Source organism: Mercenaria mercenaria, chromosome 8 (assembly GCF_021730395.1).
Source record: "Mercenaria mercenaria strain notata chromosome 8, MADL_Memer_1, whole genome shotgun sequence".
NCBI classification, from domain to species: Eukaryota; Metazoa; Mollusca; class Bivalvia; order Venerida; family Veneridae; genus Mercenaria; species Mercenaria mercenaria.
This window is the reverse complement of record NC_069368.1, coordinates 61,380,323-61,396,104: the sequence shown is the minus strand read 5'-3', so window position 1 is coordinate 61,396,104 and position 15,782 is coordinate 61,380,323. Positions and strand designations below refer to the sequence as shown.

Genomic DNA, 15,782 nt, shown 5'->3' with positions numbered 1-15,782 from the left:
CGAAGTGGGGATGACTGTTTATAATGTTAGCATAACTTTAAATCCAATCCGTTTGCTGTTCTTTTCATTTCAATACATGATTATTTAAATTGTATGTTATGTAAATATGTAGAAATGAAAATTATATGCAATAAAATACGATAAAGTACTGTAAAATGTATCTATGAATGTGTTATTCGCATTCAGTTCTGAAGCAAAAGTAATAATTTATAAAGTTTCTTCTCTCCTTCTTTTGAATCTGTCCAGTTCTTGTAACTTGTAAATTGATATTATTCTGAATTTTTGCGTCAAATCTTTTGAGCATTCTGCAATATGACGTCTAACTGGTAACAGATCGTTTTCCGGATTCCTTATGTTGGTTATGAACAGTTACTCGATTTTGTAAATGAGACCTTTCTCCAATATAATCTTTTGAACACCCGGAACATTTCATTGCACATATGATATTTTGTATTTCACAAGTACCGGAAAATTTGATATTAAATTGTCGACCATTTTATGTTAAAAAATTCAAACCTTTTTTCGGTTTGTGTGTCAACTTGATACATAAGGTATTAAATGTTCACCTTGTTGTTCATTGGTCTTTCTTAATTATTTTTGAACAGTTAATAATGCTCTTTGTATTCTAGTTTCAATTAGTTTTAGAGGATATTATTGAGGATCCCATTTGTTTTCATTTCCATAATTCGTAAATGTAAAGTTTCTTTCTTTGAAATAATTGTAAAAAGCGTCTTGATAGAGAAAAGGGAATATTCTGCTTTGTATGTTTAGGATGACACGAATTGAACAATAAATACTGTTTATAATACTGTTGATTTATAATAAATGTCTGTTTCAATTTATCTTCCTTTCATTTTGACCACAATGTCTAGAAAAAACCTTTTATCTGTAGTGATTTACATGGTGAACCTTAGAGCTGCATGGAGTTTATATAGTGTTATACTAAAATGTTTACTTCCACTCTCTATTTTGGTCATAAAATATAACACAACACAATAAAATAAGTATACTATTATACGGAAAACAAAATATTTTCTAACATAAATGTGTACATGTTTAGATCGAAAAAGTATAGGGAAAGATACGAACAGACACCTATTCAATTCGAAACTGCTTTAATATATGTGTATGGAAATAATATTTAGCAACACAAAAGTAGGCATCACTCCACAATTAATGATAGAAGTTCATACTTCAATTGGTTTAATGGCTATTTTGAAAAACAAAGACAAATATCAAACAGGGAATGCCACGCACCAAAAACACAGCCTCCTCAAAACGAAACCCACAGCACGCAGACGCGTGCACCACTCACACACACACACACACACACACACAGCCAACACATTAGGACAAAATGAACAAACAAAGGAACACACACACACACACAAAGCCAACACATCAGGACAAAACGAACAAACAAAGGAACACAGTGGGGCACCGCCTTGGAACGGTCAGTGGCAAAAACACCACTGGGGAGCTTAAACCGGTTTATGGTGCGCACCCAACCTCACTCTTACCCCCACCATGTTCCAAAGACACGGGACAGTGTAAATAAAAGTAATCCCCTCCAGGTGAATCTCTAACACACGTAATGGAAACAAAAAGGCATGGCATGTAAAACACAAAAATGCTCGTGAATAAATAAATAAAAAAGCAAACCTTAAGAACCAAAAACGTATGTACTCAATGCCTTTTCAGAAGACAGAGCAACAAGAGAAACACACTTATGGGCCCGACGAAACAGGCCAGAAGACAAATATCAAAACAGTTCAGTCCTGGTAGGATTTATAAACTGCTTATCATAGAGTACTCCCCCTCTTCCGTCAGACACAATCAAAGTGGGAAGCGTAGTGTCCAATTGTAAACGGGTTGAACACTTAACATGCGGTATGTCTCAAAACAGTTGGGTCGTAACCTCTTTAAATAAAAAGTTTTATAATTTTATCAAGTACATTTGGAAAATTACCATACTGCGAAAAATATGTGCATATACGGGAGTTTACGGTCCCGTATATGTCTAATATACGAATATCATATAAAAGGTATCTTTCCTGAAAGTATGATCAAAACCTACGCCTTAAACATACTTTTGGATCTTGACAATCCCTAACTTTGAATACTGACATAAACTGTTGAAACGTATTTATGCTAAGTATGAATGAACGGATCCATGTGAGAAAAACATAAATGTCCAATTAAAGAATACGGGTTTCCCGTATATGGAATGTTCCATATACGGGAAAAATGTTTCCGTATACGCCCGTATATTAGAAGTATACGGAATGCGTACACTCCCGTATACGGAACCATTTTCCGCAGGCCATGACCCAATATCTTACGAAGTTTGTAAACCACATCCCCATAAAAAACGGGTTTAGAAATACCTTCTCGCAGAAGTGTCTTTAAATTACTATTGAATTTTAAAACTAAATCAGAATTACGATAGTAAAATTTAGCAAAATATTTACGCAATTTGTAATAACTGTAGCCTTGCAGAAGAAGTTTACTTGTAATAGATTGATTACGTTCATTGAAATGCTTGACATGACTACACGCTCTGGCAAACCGAATTAATTGAGAAATATATACCCCATAAGATGTAGCCTGAGGTATATCCCCATCCAAATGGGGAAAATTTACAATACTAAAATTAAAATCATCCCTCTTGTCATAAATTTTGGTATGTATAATATTGTCATAAATAGAGAGATGTAAATCTAAAAAATTTAAAGTAAATTATCTTGCCGATGGTAATAATTATGATGATGTTTATCAAATTGCTTTAACCAATAATGCAGGTTCAGTAATTTATCAACTCGTTTCTAAACAAACTAAGACAAAATGTTTATGATTATGATAATTTGTATACAGTAGTAAATATATGAAAAAAAATCTAAACTTCTAAAGACAATTCAAAATCAACTAGAATATTTTATTTTTTTAGACAGTACCGCTACTGCTGAATGAATAGTATAGTAAAGGCTGCGTTATAGGAAGTCATTTATCCAAGGTATGGAAAGAAACAAGTAGGGGTCACCGTGCATCTTAGAGATTTATTAAGAAAAAACTGTCAAAAACTGGTGAATTTTGATATTTTGTGCTCTTTGTTTATTTAATTTATATTTTCTAGATAAAATAAAGTGATACCTTGAAAATGTTTATTTCAATTATAGCTTATCATTATATATATCAGTCAGGAGAATATCAAAACCAAACCTGATCTACTTTCATAGATATTTGAAATTACCTACCCCTGCCCCGTTGTAAAACTTATGTCAATTTTATGCACATACCAGCCAAAAATAAAGGTGAATTTTCTTTTCCGCAAATGCTTAAATGGTACTTTATTAGCCATACTTTAATGAGTTAGCATTAATTTTCGGCCAAACTTCTGTTGGAAAGCAATATTTGAAGAAACATTTTTCCAAATGGCGGATATCCTGAAAAAAAAGGCTCGTACATCCTTAAATTCAATAATGCGAATCAGAACACTTATTTTATGTGAAGCACATTTAAATGCTTCTTACTGTTCTTACAGTTTGACATATATAGGATTCAATAAGTTTCAGCATTATATTGACCACTTTAAGGGCAAAAGCTCTCTTTATCATGAAGAAGTTCTTTTTTTCTATAAGGCTATTTAAAATTTTGAAAGGTCAAATATTTATTTTTTAACATAAACTCTTAGTGCATTTTATAGTCACACTTGAACAGAATTTATGTCAATTTAATTTAAATAAGGTGCACCTAATTAATCTTGTGTCCTGAACTGTTAGGTTAAGAGTAATGAGAATGGGCATAGGGGGATTTCATTCTTTATTTCAAATCCATTTCAATTTTGACATATTGAGTAACATTTAAACTGCAAACTGTTTTTCTAAAACAATAAACAGGCATTTGCAGCTTAAAACATGCTGAATTATAGGTTACAATTGATGCAATTATATATTTTAATTTTCAGCGTTTAACGTTTTACTTCTGTAGAGTATGGGATTTCTTAGTTAGGCTTTTTTCCCCTAACTGAATAACATAAAGGGAGGTAATAAATTTAGTACAAAATACCCCAAATCGTGAACTTTGGCCAAAATCTACAAAAATGTGTCCGAATGCTCCATTGAAATTTACGGTTGTTTTTAAAAAAAAAATCTCATTTCCCTCTATTCAAATCCTCTTTACTACTGAGACCTGTATACTTTTCAAGATGTAAAGCACAATATAAACAGATGCTTTGATCCCTAAAGATCAGATTTCTTGCATTTGCAAATCTAGATCATACTAGAATCAGATAATTATTTGGAAATACTAGTTTGGTATTATGCCTTGTTCATATCTCCTTAAAGTTTGCAAGTACAAAAAATAAAAGACACAAAACAAAATAGGCAAAGACACAAAACAAAATAGGCACACATCCCTGTTTTCATTTTTCTTTTTAAAAAAAGACGTTTGGGATCCTAGGCATATAACATTAACATTGAATTTTCCACCAACAGTAATTTTTGTTTCTATACAATTGTTATGTATTTACAAAAATTCAATGAAATACTATCAGAAACGAACTTGTAATTTTTTAAACTGCGGCGGCTTGAAGGGGGTTTATGTCCATGACCGATATCCACTAAACAAAAAAAATAAAGATATAATAAATATGAGGTAAATTGAATATAAAGCTAATTTAACAGATGCATTAAAAATCGCAAAAGCACACTTAAAGGTCAAAGCAGAGGTTCTCTTAGTGCTATTGCTGGTTTGTTCGGTAAAGCAGTCTAACAAGTAAGAGCAAAAGGTGCTCCAAAATATTGTCTTCTCATCGCGGGGCATTAAGTGGTTTACCGAGTCTACAATTTTTTGGGGGGCAGGGAATGGTATCATCCCCAAACAATAAAAACAGAATGTAGCAACAAATCTATCACCTAGTCAAAAACATTAATTAAAGACTTTCATTTAAACAGCAAATGTAAAATTTACAAAAAAAACAAAATAGAATGGCTGTTTTATTGGGTTGTTAGTTTTGGAATACCTTTGATTACATTATCGTTGAGTTGTAACTGACCGGCCAGCGTATACAACTTGATTTATAGCAAAGAACGTAGTGCCGAGTTCCTTTTTTAACTTTGAAATTGAACAATTGGTTAATCAGTTAAAACTTTAATTCTTTAAGGATGCATTAAGTAGAAACAATTTGCATGAAACTAAAATTTTCGGAAAGCAATATGCTTTATCGAAATGTCACGGTCAGCAGCAGTAAGGTAGAATAATAAATTTAGATAACTCTATTGGGTATTCGGTGTGTTATGTCGATAATATATATTTTGATCCACTTGAATTACCATCTCCGAAGGAATTAATGAAATATAAACAATCAGTTCAGTATATCAAAATAAAATGTCAAGACGAAACAAATGAACTATGTGGTTGCTATTATTATATATATATATATATATATATATATATATATATATATATATATATATATATATATATATATATATATATATATATATATATATATATAGACACACACACAAGCATTTCTTATTTCTTATTTCATATCCGAAAAATCGATATTTCTAACGCGGCATGATATATTCCGCATCAAGAACACGACATTGGTGTCGCAAAAATTTGCTGCCTGAATATGTTATGAATATTTTAATAACAACGACTCGGTGTCGGGAAAATTCGCGTGTGTAAACCTGTAATAATAGGAATTCGTTTACTCCGTTATTTTACAATTGTGAATGTCTATTTTTTTCTAAAGTAGTTATTATCATTGTTGTTGTTTTTTTTTTTTTTTGTTACATATGTTCCTCAATCAACGCATTATTTTAATTTTTTTAATAAACAAGTGCATTTGTTGATTTGAGATTTTGGAAGGAACAGAAACATACATTGCATTTTTATATACAAAAATATAGTTCATTGATGTTTATGATATTTTGTAATAAAATCCGTTTTAAATGAAATAATATGATAAGCTGAGAGTTCCTTTCAATATGATTTCTAGCTTTACAATTGCATTCGATATACATTGCTGTACTTCAACAAGCAGAACCAAAACGAAGGTTTTGAAACAGTGTCATGTATATATTTTTTTCAATCTATAGGGATGCGTAACAACGATAGAAGCTATAACATTTTTTTCAAACTTGTATTTGTAATGAATTTCAGATGGATATATAGTGCAATTCTTTAACAATTAAAGTGCAGTAGATATTTTCCTTATATAAGACAGAGTATGTTCATCGCATTTATACTGATGCTGAAGTACCTCGTTTTAGTTTGGCAATTATGATAAAAAATCAAAGTTCTAAAATACTATGAGTTGAAAGCAAACTTGTAGTATGTGCTAAAAGGATAAAGTGTTCAAATGCTAAAGGTTTGAAAAAATCCATTTCATGACCAAGCTCTGACCTACCACCTCTAAGGTTGAACCTCTTGGTTATGCCTTTTAGTTAAACACACGTAAAGGACTGCTTTGGGGATTAAGAGGGTTGCAGTACAATACTTTATAGTGAAAATGTTAAGTTGCAAAGTTAAAACGGCAATTTCTGATAACTATCTAGAAAGTCCATCGGCTGTAAAAATTGACACTTTTTTAAACATGTTTGAACGTAGCATTGTATTCGCATTGTCCACTTTATCCAAATATAAACTTGTGCCTAATTCCTCAACCCTAAAAATATAGTATCTGTGCGTACAGTTGAATTCTTATTATCAAATAATTCATTTAATCAGGTATTGAAAATATATTTCATTTGTTTCACGGCGAAATATCCAAATATATTTCATTCAGTTTTCAATAATTTTGATAGCTATGTAATAAATAACAGACATGTGTGTGCAACTGTATGATCGAAGAATCATTCATTGAGTAGCAATACTGTTTCGAGATAGACAGTCGGGAAAATACCATAAGCGAAAAATGATTTCGGTCGTCACGATTATTTGAATTAAATTATAAAAGCTTGTCTTAGATCAGTTTAAATTATGGACATAAGGTATATAGTAAAAAGCCAGAAAATAAACTACTAGGGTCTTATGTCTTATTAATTGGATCGAAGAAGGGCGCTAAGTCAAATTTAAATTTCTTTGCGTTTGATCTCGTAAGTGAGAAGCAGACAATAGCGTTTTCTCTGCCGTCATGTTTTTTGTTTATTTCTTTAACTGGAAATTAAAAAGTATATTTTAGATCATTGTCTGTTTAGAAGGGAGATTATGATCTTTCAATGTGTTAAGGAGTTGACAAACACAAACATTGAAACTAATTTAAATAAAATTCCGAAAAATGTTTTCACTGTAAAAATGTAAAATATTAATCAAATTACATTTTAGCGATGCTCTATTACCCTTAGGATTTTCAAACCATGTATTTTCACTTTTTAGCATTTAGAATCAGTATTGATATGTCATACTTCTCTATATATGTTTGAGTAGGTATATATACTATTTTGACAGTTGATCTGCGAATACAAATATAAAATAGGACACCAGGATTCTACGGAGTCATTGCCAAAGAGTCCTATATTCTAGAAATATTTTGCTGCGTTTTCAATGCAGTCTTCAAAATAGTATTTTGCAATCTGATTATGTACAAAATAATTTGTAATATAAAATATAATCACATCCTGGACACTTTATGTTGTTGCTGACGTTAGGCATCTTTTATCTGAACTAATTTTCGTGCTATTTTTTTCATTTTTTCTGCTTAACTTGTTTACTTGAACATCATTTACATCGCTTTGGAATTTAACGCGTATTGCATTTATTAGGAGCTTTAAACATTTTTAATGCAATAACATCAGATTTTCTCATTTTTCCATTAACGTATACACTTCCAACATGTTCATATCCAACACGAGAAGTAGGAAAAGGCACTCCTCCGAAACGTAGGCAAGAAACTGAGTCATGTTGCATGACAGAACATTTTATATCCGGCCAAACTATAGCATTAAGGAAATCGGAATCGCTTGTATATTCTTCATTCAACATGTTTTCATAAAGAGCATTTTCCATATTTGGGTATGTGTCCCCCATTCCACCCCACATACCAGCGTTTATAAAATACCTCTGGTTAGGGTGATCACGCATTGTATGTAATTTTTTGCCGGAGTATATCCATTCGTTGACTGCCACTTTCTCGCGAAAACTTAATCTAGAATCAATATCTCGTATGATATAACGGGAAATGTTTCTTTCAGATGCAATAAGAAATCTCCAGGATCTTTTGTTTTTGATCATACTTGATGACATATCTATGCATTTAATGATAGACTGATCACAAACAGTATCCAGAACTGATTTTGGAACGCTGTTATCATGATAAATCCATATCTGCCATCCTGGGTATACTCTTGTTACGAGAAATGCATTTTCCAAAGCGCCGATCGTGTATCTAGGATCTGAACCGTATAGCGAATATGAAATTACACAAAGTGTTCTATCAGTGTTTAAGCTGTTTTTAAAACTTGTATATTTGCCTTTCGAACCATGCATTGCTCTTTTTAACAGGTCAGCATTAAATGATTCTGTGTTAACAGGTAATGCAGATAGATATTTGGGATAATATATTTTCTGAAGCCATGTTAGTGAGTCAATAATATTCAGTTTAGATGGAAATAGGCTATCAAACAAAGTAAAATGTGTTTTATGAACCATTGCTGTTGTGTTCTTATTGCAACAATATTGAAAAGCAGCACCGACATCTGATGGACAATGTCCTTTTAATGAATATATAGCCTGCGTCGTCCAAGTATTTAGATTAAACACTGTGATATAACTAGACACTACAAAATAATCATTTTGATCAATTAGTGCTTTCTCAGCTAGCGAATTGATTCCGTCAGAAAAAGATTTATTATTTAATGTCATAACAGAAAATTCCTTGTATTTAGACGAAATATGTTGTCGTAAACTTTCTGTAACACCGACGTAGATTGTGTAAATATAATCATTTTCCACTGTCCTAAAAATAGATTGAATGTTTTGTTCTAACAATTTTGCAGTCATCAATGATAATGTGTCTTTGTTTTCTTTGTAGTTAAACATTATCAAAATACCAATTCTATAGGTTTTGTTAAAATGATTCGGTACAAACTTCGCAGTAGAGTATGACGTAATTTGCCTGTCCTCAGAATTAGTGCTGTTGTTTGTCATGAATTCAAATACTAGAAATGCTAGAAAACCCAACAATAACAACTTATGTTTATTGAATTTAAATGTTTCTCTTTTAACGATAGGCATGCTGACCTGTCTTAATATACTGCAAGCTCTTCTCGCGAGTTTTACAGGTTGACCTAAGTGCATGCCAGCATTGGTAGCAGCAGCCAAAGTTTGAGGAAAAGGTCTTCGCATTGTTTAGTACGTTTTCCTTATTGATTCACTGTTCTGAAAAAAAAGAAACATATACGAAATTATTGAAAATGTTTTATTGAGTTGTAAATTTCTGTTTGGAAATACCTTAATTACGTTAAATTTTTCAAATAAATCAACAGTGTACCTAATATATCCCTGAATATGAAAAACGAAAACTTACATTTAAACCAGCTAAAGCAGATATCTCCACGACAAAATATTGCATTTATTTGACTTGTCTTCTTGGTAGTAGGGTATATATCTAAGTATACATGTATTGCTTTAAACGTTATAAATATATTCAAAAATTATTTTCATTGATTGTCTACGCCTACGACAAATATTTGATCTTGATTAAATCCAATATAGTACTGAATAACAAATACTTAGTATCAGATCAGTGTTTTAATGTAAACGAATGTAAATTGATGGATTCCTGAACAGAAGGGCATGTGGAATCTGTGTCTTGTCTTTTTTTTCATAATAATCTTTCTGTAGCTTAAAAATGCAATATAATGCGTTATATGTTTTCCTCAATAAAGTACCAACCCAAAACGCCCTGTCATCTGCCCCACCAGAGCCAAAAATCTACTAACTCACTATTGACTTTGTTTCTGCCCTTTCGAAATTGCTGCCTTGTTTTCGCAATTTTTAAGTGACATTCAAAATTATGGTGAGTGTCATGCTTGTGATAACGAGAAATAAAAGTTATATTAAAAAATGAATTCATGCTTTTGGTAGTGCTATTATTTCTTTTTACGCGCAAATGTTATGAAAAGTTAAAACTTTTTGACCTTTTCCAAAAACAACAAAATGGTAATTAAAAAGTGCACAGGAACGGTAAAATCATCACCTTTGAAAACAATTCATTTTGTTATCGTGTCATGGTTTCATACAAGAATAGAGACACTAAACTTTGGATATGTTGGTATCCTCGACTTCGACTCAGACAATAGCAAACTAAAATGTTAGGATAGATCTCCCAAAAACACAGAGCACATATATCGCAAACTAGACCCACAACAAATACATCCGTAGTGGAGAGATATTGCCTTTACAATCTTACAACAGGTACATTTTAAGTGTATGCAAAATGCTAAACAACGGTATGGAGTAGAAAGAAGCAAGGAGGAATATTAGACAAGGAAAGTCACGCTCTAAATTCGCAGCATCAAGTGTGCATGTATTGAGAAATAAAATAGCTTAAGAATTGCGGAACATGTTCCGCCAGACAAATCGATTTTAGGTGATAATATACCGATGGTTTTACAATCATATTCGGAATTAAGCATTTGCAGATGACGGAATAGAATATATTTAGATAGTAATGCAAACATAATGTATTTGAGGACATTGATTTACGTCTCACATTTGATGAGATAAGAAAAGCAGTTAAAAAGTTGGGCGCAAATAAAGCCATCTCTTTTTAGTCATATTATGTAAAGGTACTTTGTTCTAGACAAACCATTAGATATAATAGTAACTTGTATTTTAGATAAAGTTTACTTTCCAGATTCATTCTCGGAGCGTGCTAAACTTGTTACAGTCTTTAAAACTTGCAAACCATGTATATTACTCTACTAATGAGAAATTACTCGCTTCATAGTCATAATATGGTAAACTCTTCCTACTGCCAATAATATAGCCAAATATTCGACAGAATACATTAAATTTACAGAATGAAACTTCATTTACTTATAAGTAAATGTGTAGTATAAATCGCATTATCAGACTAAGAGCTAGTCTAAGAGTGTGATTTAATATTTTTAAAAACGCGTACTCTAGTGAAACTACACACCAGAGAAAGATAACATTAAAAAGGTAATGTATTGTTATAATAAATGAACGTTTAGACATTAATCTTTAATGTAATAAAAGCACAGTTGTTGCTAGTTTCCCTAATTTATGTTTTAAAAGACAAATCAAAAACATGAAAAGAATTTTGCTTTGTTTTTCTTATGAACTAGTTCGATTGTATCTAGAGGACTGCACTATGAGAATATTAAATAAGAGTAAGTGTAACTAAACACATCTATTTTTCTGATGCTCTTCATATTGTTTGTTAATAATAAAGAAACGAATTTCTTGTCGATAAAAAGGTCGAATGATATTCGGAAATAAAAACGTGTGTTACGACGGAGAATTATTGTAGTTTGTTTAATTTCTAATTGCTTTGATATAGTGAAGATTAATAGTGGATCTTTTATGACCACTAGTGAAAGGTTAACCGTGTAAGCTCTTAAAGCTCTTCTCTGCAACAATATATGTTATTGAATATTGAAGTTCTTGTAAAATCATTTTGTTTTTGTTTGACCTAGCGTAGAGTCAATGTTAAGCTTATTTGTGGGATTTTGAAAGAGAGTTAAACATTGAACACAAACAATAAAATATAGGAAAGCGTAGCGGCTAACTGTAGAGGGGTCCATCTCGAAACATGCACTGTGCTTAATGATTTTCGCATTGTATCCTCTTTTGATATTTTTTACACATTTTACAAATATTAAATTTTGATTAAAATAAGCATTATGTGTAATTTTCCGAATTTTATAAACTACATATCCATGGTATACCGTGTGTGTAATACCAAGTTTTAAAAATGTTTCAAGGTTTGTGTAATACCGGTATTTCTTTAAAAGTTCTGGTCATTTGTAGTAAAATGTAGTGAAAGCCTTCCGTAGTTTATGATATTGGTAACCCTGTTGTAATAAATTTTTGGTGATATGATGATTTCTATCATTAATATCCTTATTGAGCAAGCTCTTTCAAAACGAAAAAGTTGTGAAATATAGACACCGTTTAATGTCGTTCGAGGAACATCTCTATCAAGGTGGGGGAAGTTTACAATTTCAAAGTTGATATCGTCTTTTTTATCATATCTTTTTGTTTCTAAATTACTATTCACAATAGTTTAATTTAAGTTCAAAAATGGCGCTTCTTTATCTGAGGTATTAGCCTTGTTAAGCTGCAACTCTTGCATAATTGTGCTTCACCATTTCTGAAAAAATATAGGTTGTACATGTCTAAAATATCGTCGATGTACATTGAGGTTCAATGAAAAGCTTCACTAATGTCAAATTTTGTCTCAGTGGACAAACTGAGCATAGAAATCTCGTTCATAACAGTATACGAATAAATCACCAATGCATGGGGCGCAGGGGGTCCCCATCTGTTTACAAATTACTTGTCTATAAATTTTATTTCCAATTTAAATAAATGTGTTAAGCAGAAACTTTAGCGCTTCACAATTCTGATAAAAACTACATACGGTGTGTTTGTTAAATTAAATGTTAGAAAGAAAATACTAGATGGTTTCATTACATGCCAGATAATTAGCATTTCCTCTTGCAAATATTTTCTTAATGAAAGCTTCCATTATTTCTTTTATGAGATCATGTGGTAAATAAGTATAAAGAGTAGAAAAAAGTACTTATAGGTTACACTATTCCGATTCACATCCGTCTTTGTTTCATATCAACAATGAAATTTAAGACCTCGTTTTTAGTACAGTACTTAGAGCATTTCAATGGTATAAAAGCCATACATAGCCATTTAGCATAGCATGTCTTCTTATTAAAAATAAAACTATTGAGATGTTATGTTACATACGAAGAATAAGAAAAATAATGTGTTCTGAAAATCGTCACCCTCTTAAAATGCTCCCATTTAAACTACCGTTTAGGAATTACGCAAATGTAGATATTTTTCCATTGCACTAAAAGCAGGATATTCACAAGGAAAATGGTCTAGATCATTTCTCAATACAATAAGCAACAAAACTAAGCCAAAACTATAGCTGCCATTTCCTCATATAACTCATTATACCAGATTTCATCAACCACATGGAACTACATTTTGGGCTACTTCATAGAATAATAATATTACTTGAAGCTTCGTCTGCAGGAGTTAAGACAAAATTCGTATGTAACTTAGATATAGCTTTCGTTAAATTTCGGAGTATAAATTTAAGTTTAGGATGTAATAAGCAAGGGTTTGATTCATAGAATTGTAATCGCTTTTAATGATTTTAAATCTATTTTGTTTCCATTCTGTAAGAACGTTCGGGTCTCCATTTTTTTCCGACACCATTTCTTAGCATAGTCATCAATAGACCGAGTTATTTCAGAGAGACAAGTTTCAAAGATTACGTATGAAGGAATTCTATATTTTGAAACTGTTTCTGATTCTTTAATCATCAATGATTTTCAAATCATCCGTAAGATATGACTGGCCGGTTCAATCAACAAATTCTATTCCCTAATAAAGGAAAAATAATTTTAGAAAGTTGCGTTTATGATCGGAATCAGAATCAATATGAGAAAATGATGTGTATAACTTTGAATCAGAGACGCAGTTTTATAAAATGGGTGTGAACGTATAACATTATCGTCAGCTTCTTGAGCAACTTTCATCAACGAAGGAACAGATAATGAGGTTAAACATGATAATAAAGGATGTCTACCAGAATATTTAAGTATCATATTGCAATCAGCGACAGTCATTCTTTCGCGAAGTTTACGTTTGATATTTCCATTTTGTAGAACACTATGAGAACATCATGAAGCCAGACATTCTGTGAAAGTTAAGAAGGAACCACACTATAACTGTTTTTCAGAGCCCAAGTTATTGACTGGTACCCACAAAAACTGAAAGATATTTCTGATTTAGACCTGTTTATATTTTAACGCTTCCAGGACATCGCAAACATGACCACTTCGCGCACTTATGACGTCAGATATACGGGGACAAAATCTGCCTTGAAATTATTGTACCGGCTACGTAAATCCATAACTTATACATGAAATGAAAGCTGACATGAATCTCCAGACGATGATTTAATCGGGATTTCTCTACATTTTCCCTTAATAAAATGAGAGCCAAAAAAAAAACGAGTTTTCTTTTACTTAAACTTTCCACAAAAAAATAGCTTCGCTCAACATTAATAAAAATACCCATCCGTATTTTTTTTACCAAAATTGATAAATATGTTTTACACTAATACGTCCCGTAAACACATAGTAAATCAAAGCACTGAGAGGACTGATGTGGGCAGCGGTTGATAGCTTTTGGTAATGCGCATGAAGAGTTAGCTTAAGTTTGGTGATTCTAGTAAAACTACTTTTCATTAATAAGCATTTTCAACCTTTCTTTTACCAAAATCAAGGGGTAAAACTTTGCTTTTACTGCGTCAAAGGGAATAAAATAATATATGAGCAAAGCTCGTGTGATTATTAATATTTTTGTCAGGTTTGGTTAATTTTGCTCAAGGAATAAGGTCAGTAATTCGGTAGAAATTCGTGTAGAAAGAGTGCTTTAATCACCATTTTTCACTACTAGAATATATTCTGCATGAAATTAGACGGGTTTCATGTTCATACACCCCACATGGCAAGGGTAGCAGACCACAACTGATTGGCATTTCACTAGGAACTATATAACCCCCTATTTTCTTTTCATTTTTTCGTTAATTTGTGACAGAACTTTCATGAAAAATAGGTGTAGGAAAAAGTGATGTTCTCTAAAGATACGTAAAGACGACCTGAAGTTGTTGTTTTTTATATGAAACAAAGAAGGATTTGAATTACTGACCTTTAACCTCAAAACCTTTTTTGAATTATAAGTGTTTTTTAAACAAATCAATGGGAAACACCCAGCTTTTACCGGAACAAGGGGAATAACAGTAAATGTGAGTAAAGGTCATCGACTAATTGATAATTATATGTTATTTGGAGATTCTAGTTATATAAGAGCTTGTAGAACACTTGCATAACTTAACTGACAAGAAACAGAAATTATTTAGGTCACTGCGTACTGGACAATTAACGTATTGATTCTAAATCAATAATCATGGGTCATTTACCAGTCTTAAATGACTTCCGTATCAAATGTAATCTTAGACCAAAGCATAATCTAGTTTTCTGGCAATTTTTTTTTATTGTCACTGTGATATTGACCTTTGACCTACTGAACTCAAAACCAGTAGGGGTCATTTGCTGGTCATGACATATCTCCCGATCTCATGATCCTAGGCGCAAGCGTTCTCCAGTTATCATCCGGAAACTGATTTGTCTACAGACCGACCAACATCCATCATCAAACATTAAAATTTACAATATACCCCTCCTCCTACGAGTGAGGACAATTAAATTTCAAATTAGAAAATGCCCATGTCTCTCCCTAGTACCCAAATGCATTGTCGTACTAGGCAAGAAGTCAGTAGAGGATAGGAGCGAAAGACAAAGAGACACTAATGTTTGCTGCAATAGAGATCATCTACCTGGCATGTCCAATCACCCTATGAAATTACAAAATTCTGGGTCAAATGGTTCTCAAGTAAACCGTGTTCCATGTTCAGGCCACTGTGACCTTGATCTTTGATCGAGTGAGTCCAAAATCTACAGGAGTCACCTACTCTGCATGTCCAATCATCC

At 32.0% G+C, this 15,782-nt stretch overlaps 1 protein-coding gene and 1 long non-coding RNA gene across 4 annotated transcripts in view; one reads left to right on the top strand and one right to left on the bottom strand.

Annotated features, from left to right (window-relative positions):
• Positions 1–5,500: 5,500 nt before the first annotated feature.
• Positions 5,501–9,678, bottom strand: LOC123566252 (uncharacterized). Its single transcript, XM_045360194.2, has 2 exons — positions 9,536–9,678; positions 5,501–9,387 (listed from the first exon to the last, which is right to left on the bottom strand). Exon 2 carries the CDS (start codon positions 9,352–9,354, stop codon positions 7,750–7,752), a length of 1,605 nt encoding a protein of 534 aa, XP_045216129.2. The 5' UTR covers positions 9,355–9,387; positions 9,536–9,678; the 3' UTR covers positions 5,501–7,749.
• Positions 9,679–9,837: 159 nt separating this feature from the next.
• LOC123538523 (uncharacterized) overlaps positions 9,838–15,782 on the top strand; it is a 49,505-nt gene continuing 43,560 nt past the window's right edge. For all 3 annotated transcript variants that reach the window (XR_008372090.1, XR_008372088.1, XR_008372089.1), the window contains exon 1: positions 9,838–11,175. This is a non-coding gene — a long non-coding RNA (uncharacterized LOC123538523). The remainder of the gene's footprint in view (positions 11,176–15,782) is intronic.